The 11,536-nt window shown below is 38.3% G+C and overlaps 1 protein-coding gene across 1 annotated transcript; it reads left to right on the top strand.

Moving 5' to 3' along the window:
• Window positions 1-10,603: 10,603 nt before the first annotated feature.
• Window positions 10,604-11,086, top strand: LOC108252172 (protein NYNRIN-like). The gene has a single exon (XM_017443328.1). It carries the CDS (start codon window positions 10,604-10,606, stop codon window positions 11,084-11,086), a length of 483 nt encoding a protein of 160 aa, XP_017298817.1.
• Window positions 11,087-11,536: the final 450 nt, after the last annotated feature.

The raw sequence follows: 11,536 nt of genomic DNA, 5'->3' as shown, positions 1-11,536 counted from the left end.
CTTTTTCAAACCAGTGATTTTTTCATACTTGGAAACTCCTCGAAGAAATAAAAAGCCTTTTTAAGGCGACGCCGCACAGTAAAAATTCAAGATTCTTACAAACCCCCTATTGATTAATTGAAGAAGCAGAAAATGTCAAAATAATGTATTTTGACCTGTGTCTACTATTTCGATGTCCAATGTAGATGGTATGAATGAACTTTTCAAAGCCCGGACGCCGGGAATCAATATAACATCGGTTTATAAGTTTTTAAGCGCGCCGCAGTTAAAGACTCACAAAAACTATCGTTCAAAAAAAATTTAATCTCTGTTTTAAAATCGACAACCTGGTTTGATATTCCCAAAACTTTTTCATGAAGAGACAAAATTTCAGCGCCGCAGGCGAAATTTTTGAGAGATTATATGTTGCCCCTTCATGGTTGCATACTTTTTTTAATTTAAATCTTTCGTTGTCTTTTTTTTAGGCTTTGAAAAATTCCCTGACTTTTTTCGATTTTTGTGAAATTCCCTGACTTTTCCAGTCTCCATGAAATTCCCTGACTTTTCCCGGTTTTCCAGTCTGGTAGACACCCTGGCAGAAAGTAAAAAAGTTAACCAGTTTTTCCATTGTCTATAGAGGATTTTTCACTATAAAAAATATTATATGAGACTTCTACCCTCAAAAACCACGAATAAACTACCATTTGGGAGAATTTAAGAATCTAGTGATTTCTTTTCCTTGAATCTAGTGATTTTTAAAAATTTGGAGTGGAGACCCTGTTTTCTACTGGGAGTTTAGGGCCAAATCATGATTTTTTTTTTCAAAAAAGCATTTTAAAAAAAAAAAAAGCATTTTGGCTCAAATGTAAAATGGGTCAAAAAAAGCATTTAAAATTTTCAAAACCAATTTGAAATGTAAAATGTAAATGTACATTTTACATTTTGCATTTTCCATTTTGCATTTTGCGGTTCGCACATCTCTGACAATAACACTGGTCACTGCTCATTTATTTTGTGCGTTTCACCTAACCCTAACCTAATAAGGTACCTATTTGTCATCATTATCGAGTTTCAGATGCTGAATTAATCTTTTTATAACTCACAGTAGGCAACTACTATCCTCACCTTATATACCTACTAGCTGAATTCCGTCGCTTCGCTCCGGAATCCCGCTAGTTCATCCCGAGGCATGGCCGAACTTGTAGAAAATAATAAAAAATACGGTCGCGCTGCGCGCTCCCTATTAGCTGCATAGTTATCAAACTAAAAACATAAACGAAACTCAAATATTAGGCGAGCGAGTTGTTCCCTCGTACGGTAATACGGTAAACACTGAAAAGTGAAAACTCCGAAAAGATGGCCGATGGCCGCTGTGCTCGTCAGAGTTGTTGCTGCGCCCTGCCCTGGATTCTGGATTCCCTATGCCCTGGTTTTTACAGTAGGGATGGGAATCGAAACAAAAGTATCGATTTTCAGAATCGATTTCATATCGAAACGTAAGTATCGATACACGAGATCGAATCGGAACCAAAGTATCGATATTTTGAAAAATCGATTTTAAAAAATCGGAAAAAATGCACTATGTAATATTTTAGAATATCAGAATTAGATTATATTATACGCTATCCAAAGCTAATTAGTACATAATTATGTTAAGATAAAGTAGATAGTTTTTCCGTCAACGCCTGGAGGGATGGTAAAACCCCAATTATATCCATTAAAAACTGGACCACGAACATAATATTTACGTTAAAAAATTTATTCAACGCCTGGAGGGATGGTAAAACCCCAATTATATCCATTAAAAACTGGACCACGAACATAATATTTACGTTAAAAATTTATCAGAAGGAAAAGGAAAACCCATAACTTCATATACTCGTTTGGAAATGTGAATACCAAGACCCAATGCCTACGAGGTTTTAGATGGAAAAGGAAAACCCATAACTTCATATACTCGTTTGGAAATGTGAATACCAAGACCCAATGCCTACGACGTTTTAGATGAAAAAAAAAAACCATCATCTGACAACATTGAAATTTTCGCTTCACTTCCACTTCCCGCGAAAATTTCATTTCCAAATAAAAAGGGGGAAAAAATCGAAAAATCGGAACACATTACAATGTATCCGTTACAAATGGTCTTGCCTTTGATAAGTCAACACGTGGGCGCCACACAATCTTCCACCATAGGTAAGCCAAGCTTTGTCGATACAGTTGAAAAATGTGAAAAATCAGATATGTGGAGGGAGGTACAAGTACTTATGTAAGAGTAGAAAAGGGCAATGTAATAAGAAGTATACCTACCTAAGAAGAAAAGAAATAAACTGGTACCTACCTACCTGTACCTACTAAAAAAAAAAAAAAAATCAGAATAGGTACCTGTGGTACCTACCTACTTCTTTTTTACTTAAGTGGGTAGGTATTTACATTACAAAACTTTTGAAGCTTTAGATTTATAATGAATGCTAGGGGTTTTCATTATTTTCTCCATCTATTTGATTACTGCGCCTTATTTTTCTCCACCTTGTTCAATAGGTAACAACGGGTCCTCGCGTACTCATCCGCCACCCTACCACTTGAGTCAGGGACATCATCATAGCCATCAGCATGGCAGCCACAGTTCCCGGTTAACCACTCTCAGTCAGCATTTACCCGTTGAGCTTCTCAACTGTATTCAACCCACGTTGAATCATCTGGTAAGTGAGAAGACTGAAAACGGCCACTCACTATCAGGTAGATTTGACAGGTACAACTGATCAGGTCTACCTGATTGTAAGCATAAGTGACTGAGTGAAGGTGTGAAGGTGAGGGTTTCAATCCCAGCCAAGATAGTTTTTTATATATATATATATAGAATTACCTATTTGAGTACCCAGCCAACCCGTACCCTTGGACGGAACGACTTAAGATTTGATGATGATGATGATTTGAGTACCTAAGTGAGCTTTTGTATGTTTTAATTAGAGTAGGTACCTACCTAAGTAAATGGACGACTTTTCATTTAGTTCCTATGTTTGTTCTGTGATGGGTAACTCTCGAATGGTTCATAATAATTAGACTTGGATGAATTTCAGCTTTATCATTACACTCATTACTTAGCTCAATGAACTTCGAGATCGTGATCGTTAGTTCGATTCCAAATCAAGTCATTAAATTACAGAAGGCATAGGTATAAATTTGGGAACAGCTTTTGTGACAAGCATTCATAATAAACAAAGGATCAATATTAAAATCCAACCAAAAATTTCACTAAACTATAGGTACTAAAAATTTAAGTATCGATACGAAAAATCGATCGAATCGAAACGAAAGTATCGATTTTTCAAAAAATCGATTTTATTTTCCCATCCCTATTTTCGATACATGCGATCGAATCGAAACGAAAGTATCGATTTTTCAAAAAATCGATTTTATTTTCCCATCCCTATTTTGCAGTTGTTCGAATTCGAAAAATGTAAGTGTACGACTATTTTGTGTAAAATACGACATTTTCAACAGTTTGGTACGACAATTCCAAGTCTCGAGCGTAACAACACTGCCTATTTTGCAGTTGTTCGAAGTTCGAAGTTATCGAAGTATCGTTGATCGTGGAAATAAGATTTCAAAGTTCGTAAAGTTCGTTTCTTAAGTGCGGTTCGATACATGCGATCGAATCGAAACGAAAGTATCGATTTTTCAAAAAATCGATTTTATTTTCCCATCCCTATTTTGCAGTTGTTCGAAGTATCGTTGATCGTGGAAATAAGATTTCAAAGTTCGTAAAGTTCGTTTCTTAAGTGCGGTAATTATGCAGAAGTCACGTCCGTGGAAAAGGAAAGCTCCTTTTTGTATTTAACCTAACCCTATAATAACACTAATCACTGCTCTAATTTTATTGTGAAAACTCCTTCTTGCCTTTAACTACCTTTTATGCAGAAGTCACGTCCGTGGAAAAGGAAAGCTCCTTTTTGTATTTAACCTAACCCTATAATAACACTAATCACTGCTCTAATTTTATTGTGAAAACTCCTTCTTGCCTTTAACTGGTAATTATGCAGAAGTCACGTCCGTGGAAAAGGAAAGCTCCTTTTTGTATTTAATCTAACCCTATAATAACACTAATCATTGCTCTAATTGTGAAAACTCTTTCTTGCCTTTAACCTAACCCTATAATAACACTGGTCACTGCTCTTTGTGCCAGTTCCTTCATTGCTCTAATTGTGAAAACTCTTTCTTGCCTTTAACCTAACCCTATAATAACACTGGTCACTGCTCTTTGTGCCAGTTCCTTTGGTAGCAATATTCCATCCTAACCCTATAATAACACTGGTCACTGCTCTTTGTGCCAGTTCCTTTGGTAGCAATATTCCACGGATGTGACTTCTGCACAAGTACCCTAAAATCTCCTTATCTCTCCTTAATATTCCACGGATGTGACTTCTGCACAAGTACCAAAACATGGCTTAGATTACCTTCACACCATCCAGATTTAAATCAGAACACTTAGAAGGGTAATCAGACATATTCTCAAGCAATTTATCACAAATGAGAACAATAATCACTCACAAGAGGAAGAAAGACAAGATTTTCTAGGATAGCAGAATTCTTCCTGAAAGGTCTTGAATGAAGAAAGGCCATAAAAAGAAACCTTAACAAACCTTATCCCTTTGGGATAAAATCTAGTATTGCCATGCACATTGGATCATTGGAAAGATAGAAGTGATGTTATGGACATTTTTTGATGTGTCCAAGTAATTTTGTGGGTGAGTGTACTGCTCTACAAGTGTTCTGAAACTAATTTAAAGTTGGTCAAAGTAAAAAAAGTTACTTGAATTACCATTGGAAATTGTTTAACCAGAAAGAGAGATAAATTACTTTTACCTCATAAAATGGAGAAAACTCTTCTCTATCACCTCAAAAAAGAAGCATATTACACCTTCTACCTATCACCCTATAGAATTGAAACTACCTACTCACTTTTATCACCTCTCATACTCCCTTCTATCATTTTATATGAAGGAGAATACATATTACATACTCCCTTCTATCACCTTATACAGGGTGTTCTGTTGGAATATCAATTTAACTAATCAGTTAAGTACCATTTTTGAATACTCGCGCCATGCGATTTAATCGATATTGTAAATCGATAGTTAAGTATCGATTATTAGAACTCGATATCGATTCTTTTTTTCTTTTTGTTACTTTCTGAGCTTTTTCAACTTTCCAAAATCGCCATTGTTATTATGTGCTTTCTGCTTTTGACTGTTTTGTCTTTTGTATAATAAAGTATAATCGTTCATCCAAATGAAGTCAGTGCCTTCTTATTGTTGCTTTCTTAGAACCACGCTCTGCTAACACTAGCTCTACAGCCTTGAAGTACACACGTGTGCACATCGGCTGTCTAGCACTACAGAGCACTTTGTACTTTCGGGCGTGAGGAGGCTATAGAATTGAAACTACCTACTCACTTTTATCACCTCTCATACTCCCTTCTATCATTTTATATGAAGGAGAATACATACTCCCTTCTATCATTTTATATGAAGGAGAATACATACTCCCTTCTATCACCTTATACAGGGTGTTCAACCTCAAAGTGCCCCATAGGAATTAACCCGTAAAATCAGTTTTTTGCCCCATAAAAGTCCCCAATACACTTTTCGGGTCCACTAAGCATTCTCTCTAATGGAACTTTTGACGAGAAATCCATTGATGCAACTTTCAAGACTGTCCAACTTACAGTTAAGGAGATACAGGTTTGAGACTTGGCAAATTCAAGAAAAAATACTGTTTTTGAAAAGGCCTTCAATGGTTTCTGTTAAAGATATTTGAGCAGTTGAAAAGTCATTCCAATTTGATTTTTCACACCAAATCAAATAGTGCTACTTTGAACACTATCTCACTCACGGTTAGGGATTTACAGGTTGTCATTCCAATTTGATTTTTCACACCAAATCAAATAGTGCTACTTTGAACACTATCTCACTCACGGTTAGGGATTTACAGGTTCAATTGATGATTCTCATGAAAAATATAACTGTCCAAATGTAAGGTAAAACACCTAGTCACCGTCTTCGTACCGAAAATCGGCATTTTTTTATTTAAGCGCCAAAAATAAGGAAACGTGCCATTTTTGAGAACCCCTGATAATTTTAAATGATTTTTCAGACGATTTGTGTTTAACTTCTCATACATCAAAATCATTTCTTCGTTTTAGTCTCAATATTTTTTTTAATTTTTATAGTTTTTTCTGAGATAATAAAAAAAAATCATGAGAATCACCAATTCTTTCCTGTGTAAATAAATTTTAATAATTTCCAAAAAATGCAGATAAATGTACATGTGAATAGTCAATCTAATGCTTTTTTTCACGAGGAATCTGATGGTTTAACTTAAAGCTCTGTACAACTAACAGTTAGGGAGTTACAGGTTTGATTCCTCCCTTTGATAAATTTAATCAAATTTCATAAATCATCATTTACAAGTGTCAACTAACAGTTAGGGAGTTACAGGTTTGATTCCTCCCTTTGATAAATTTAATCAAATTTCATAAATCATCATTTACAAGTGTAAGTGAATAGTCTATCTTATGTCTTTTTTCACAGCAAATCAAATGGTGCAACTTTTAGCACTATCCGACTTACAATTAAGAAGTTATGGGTTCGATACTCCCCTGTGTCAACGAATTTTATTATTTTTCTGTGAATCATTAACAAATAAGCATGTAAACCATCAATTTCATGTGATTTTTTACGCAGAATTGAATGGTGCAACTTATAGCACTATCCGACTTACAGGTTTCAATATCAGCATAGGTAACTATACCTATTTTCAAATTTAGATATTTTCATTCCATTTTTTTATCATGCGATTTTTTTTCCGCAACTTGTACAATCTGAATTCATTTTTTACTTTTTATCTTTAGTTTGCACGTTTATAATTATACTTTTAGGGTGTGTTTTTTTTTTTTTTTTTTTTTTTTTTTTTTCATTTTTTGTGACACATTAACAAATAAGCATGTGACTAGTCAATTTTTATGTGATTTTTTACGCTGAATCAAATTATGCAACTTATACCTAACACATAGGTACCTTAACTGTAAGTCGGATAGTGCTTTAAGTTGCACCATTTGATTTGGTGTAAAAAAAATCACATGAAATTGACTAGTCACATGCTTATTTGTTAATGATTCACAGAAAAATAGTAAAATTCGTTGACACAGGGTAGTATTGAACCCGTAACTTCTTAACTGTAAGTCAGATAGTGCTAAAAGTTGCACCATTCGATTTGCTGTGAAAAAAGACATAAGATAGACTATTCACTTACCTTCTTAACTGTAAGTCAGATAGTGCTAAAAGTTGCACCATTCGATTTGCTGTGAAAAAAGACATAAGATAGACTATTCACTTACACTAACTTGTAATAATGATTTATGAAATTTGATTAAATTTATTGACAAAGGGAGGAATCAAACCTGTAACTCCTTAACTGTTAGTTGTACAGAGCTTTACGTTAAACCATCAGATTCCTCGTGAAAAAATGCATAGGATTGACATTTATCTACATTTTTTGGAAATTATTAAAATTTATTTACACAGGAAAGAATCGAACCTGTAAATCTCCAACCGTGAGTCGGATAGTGTTTAAAGTAGCACTATTCGATTCGGCGTGAAAAATTACATAGGTAGGTATAAAGTATCAAAAAATTGGATTTTTTTTTTTTTTTTTTTTTGAAATTTTTTCCAAGTCCGAAGCAACACTGACTTTGGTTGATATCTGGGTGAGTGATAGAATAGAAAGTAAATAAAAAAGTCCCAAAATGAAGAAAAAAGAAAGAAAAAAAAATGTTGCTGTGAGATTTGAACCTGAGCCCTCCTATCTAGGAATGGTATGTCGAGTGCCTTTACTGCTCGGAACGGTATGCCAACAGGAACAAGGGTATATGTTTGTCCCACTCTCGCTGATGATCATCAACCACTTTCCTTAGGTGTTCAAGTAGCGTACGGTTGAATCGCTCGACCATCCCGTCGGATTGAGGGTGTAGGGGGGTGGTCCTGGTTTTCTTGATCCCAAGAACAGAGCAGACTTCTTGGAAAACTTGGGATTCGAAGTTCCTCCCTTGGTCGGAATGAAGTTCAAGGGGTACACCAAATCTGCTAACCCAATGGTTGATGAGACAGTCGGCTACAGTGGTCGCTTCCTGGTTGGGGATGGCGAATGCTTCGGGCCATTTACTGAAGTAGTCCATGATGACCAAGATGTAACGGTTCCCATTGTTGGTTTCAGGGAACGGCCCAGCAACATCCATTGCTATTCGTTCAAATGGTGCACCGACGACATATTTCTGTAACTCGCCACGGCTTCGGGTACGGGGGCCTTTAGATCCGGCACAATTTGAACAACGGCGAATCCAGTCTTCGACATCTTGCTTCATGTGCAGCCAGTAGAACCTTTCTCTTAACTTGTCAAGAGTCTTGTTAATTCCGAGGTGACCTCCAGTCACTCCTCCATGGAATTCCTCTAGGACCCCTCCTTTACACGAGTATGAGGTAGCACAATCTGAAGGCGGCTGGATCTTCAATTTTGTGACTCCCATTTCCTTTTCAGAACGCCGGACTCGAGGATGAGAGAGTCCCACTGTGTTGACTGTGTAAGATAACTCTTGGTCACTTCACTCTTGTCGGATCTATCTTTCCATCTGGGTTTCTCTTCACGCTCCTTCCAAGTCAGGACTGGTGAGATGTCGTCGTCTTCCAACTGCTCCTTGCGAAGTTCCAATCGTTGGTCCAACCGGGTTCTGGTTCCACAGAAATAAGTCGCACGTCAGTAACTATTTGCATCTCTTCCATGCGCGTGCTTGCAGGGGCGCCGGGACAGGGCGTAAGCATTGCCATGAGCTTTGCCGCTTCCGTGTTGAATTTCAAAGTCGTAATTTTGAAGTAGCTCAATCCATCTTGCCACCTGTCCCTCTGGATTCTTGAAGTTCAGAAGCCATTTCAACGCTGCATGATCGGTACGAAGCAGGAAACGTTGTCCATAGAGGTACTTGTGGAAGTGTTTTGTCGCTGAAACAACTGTTAAAAGTTCTTTTCTAGTTACGCAATAATTCCGTTCAGGCTTCGAGAGGGCCTTGCTGAAATAGGCCACCGGTGTTTCTATTCCATCAGTCACTTGGCTAAGCACGGCTCCAATTGCGAACTGACTAGCATCAGTGTCCAACACAACAAAAGGTTTTCCAGCTACAGGTAGAGCAAAATCGGTGCTTTGCAAAGTTCAGACTCCAATGTCTCGAAGCTGAGGTTACGTTTTGTAACACTATCTTGCTTAGTTTCCGAGATATTCGCCATTTTGTTTTTTTTTCTTTAAAATACATGACCTTCCCTTGATAAACCGGTCAGAACTTTTTTTCAGTTAAACATAGAGAACCATTTTTCTCTATGTTTAACTGAAAAAAAGTTCTGACCGGTTTATCAAGGGAAGGTCATGTATTTTAAAGAAAAAAACAAAATGGCGAATATCTCGGAAACTAAGCAAGATAGTGTTACAAAACGTAACCTCAGCTTCGAGACATTGGAGTCTGAACTTTGCAAAGCACCGATTTTGCTCTACCTGTAGCTGGAAAACCTTTTGTTGTGTTGGACACTGATGCTAGTCAGTTCGCAATTGGAGCCGTGCTTAGCCAAGTGACTGATGGAATAGAAACACCGGTGGCCTATTTCAGCAAGGCCCTCTCGAAGCCTGAACGGAATTATTGCGTAACTAGAAAAGAACTTTTAACAGTTGTTTCAGCGACAAAACACTTCCACAAGTACCTCTATGGACAACGTTTCCTGCTTCGTACCGATCATGCAGCGTTGAAATGGCTTCTGAACTTCAAGAATCCAGAGGGACAGGTGGCAAGATGGATTGAGCTACTTCAAAATTACGACTTTGAAATTCAACACGGAAGCGGCAAAGCTCATGGCAATGCTTACGCCCTGTCCCGGCGCCTCTGCAAGCACGCGCATGGAAGAGATGCAAATAGTTACTGACGTGCGACTTATTTCTGTGGAACCAGAACCCGGTTGTGTCCCGGCGCCCCTGCAAGCACGCGCATGGAAGAGATGCAAATAGTTACTGACGTGCGACTTATTTCTGTGGAACCAGAACCCGGTTAGACCAACGATTGGAACTTCGCAAGGAGCAGTTGGAAGACGACGACATCTCACCAGTCCTGACTTGGAAGGAGCGTGAAGAGAAACCCAGATGGAAAGATAGATCCGACAAGAGTGAAGTGACCAAGAGTTATCTTACACAGTCAACACAGTGGGACTCTCTCATCCTCGAGTCCGGCGTTCTGAAAAGGAAATGGGAGTCACAAAATTGAAGATCCAGCCGCCTTCAGATTGTGCTACCTCATACTCGTGTAAAGGAGGGGTCCTAGAGGAATTCCATGGAGGAGTGACTGGAGGTCACCTCGGAATTAACAAGACTCTTGACAAGTTAAGAGAAAGGTTCTACTGGCTGCACATGAAGCAAGATGTCGAAGACTGGATTCGCCGTTGTTCAAATTGTGCCGGATCTAAAGGCCCCCGTACCCGAAGCCGTGGCGAGTTACAGAAATATGTCGTCGGTGCACCATTTTAACGAATAGCAATGGATGTTGCTGGGGCCGTTCCCTGAAACCAACAGTGGGAACCGTTACATCTTGGTCATCAAGCACTACTTCAGTAAATGGCCCGAAGCATTTGCCATTCCCAACCAGGAAGCGACCACTGTAGCCGACTGTCTCATCAACCATTGGGTTAGCAGATTTGGTGTACCCCTTGAACTTCATTCCGACCTAGGGAGGAACTTCGAATCCCAAGTTTACCAAGAAGTCTGCTCTGTTCTTTGGATTAAGAAAACCAGGACCACTCCCCTACACCCTCAATCCGACGGGATGGTCGAGCGATTCAACCGTACGCTACATGAACACCCGAGGAAAGTGGTTGATGATCATCAACGAGAGTGGAACAAACATATACCCTTGTTTCTGTTGGCATACCGTTCTTCGACCCACAACAGTACTGGTCAATCACCTGCACTGATTATCTTTGGCAAGGAGATGCGACTACCCAGCGAGCTCAGATTTGGTTCATGACACCATCGAGATCAATGGCTACGTTGCAGATCTTCGTCAAGAGCTGAGAGAAATTCACGATCGGAACAGAGACAAACTAAACCTGTCAAGTGATAGAATGAAAACTCGGTATGATTTATCTTGTAATTCAGTAGGTTTTCAAGTAGGTGATCTTGTATGGCTGTATAACCCTAAACGACGTAGAAATCGTAGTCCAGGATTGCAACAGGATTGGGAAGGTCCTTGTAATGTAATAAGTAGATTTAATGATGTAGTTTATAGAATTCGGAAAGGATCTAGACTCTAGAGCAAGGGCGCTCAACCTTTTTTGAAGGCGGGACAAATTTTGGATACCAGATCAGGCCGCGGGCCACATGATACGTTTGACTGTGTGGTTGCTTGTACAAAGCTCTTAACAATAATACTCATAACAATATAATTAGTATGAAACAAGGTTTTCCCCAACCAGGA

The sequence above is a fragment of the Diaphorina citri genome, unplaced genomic scaffold (genome assembly GCF_000475195.1).
Source record: "Diaphorina citri unplaced genomic scaffold, Diaci psyllid genome assembly version 1.1 scaffold15, whole genome shotgun sequence".
Taxonomy (NCBI): domain Eukaryota; kingdom Metazoa; phylum Arthropoda; class Insecta; order Hemiptera; family Psyllidae; genus Diaphorina; species Diaphorina citri.
The sequence above is the reverse complement of the archived record's forward strand: the minus strand, read 5'-3'. Positions and strand labels throughout refer to the sequence as shown.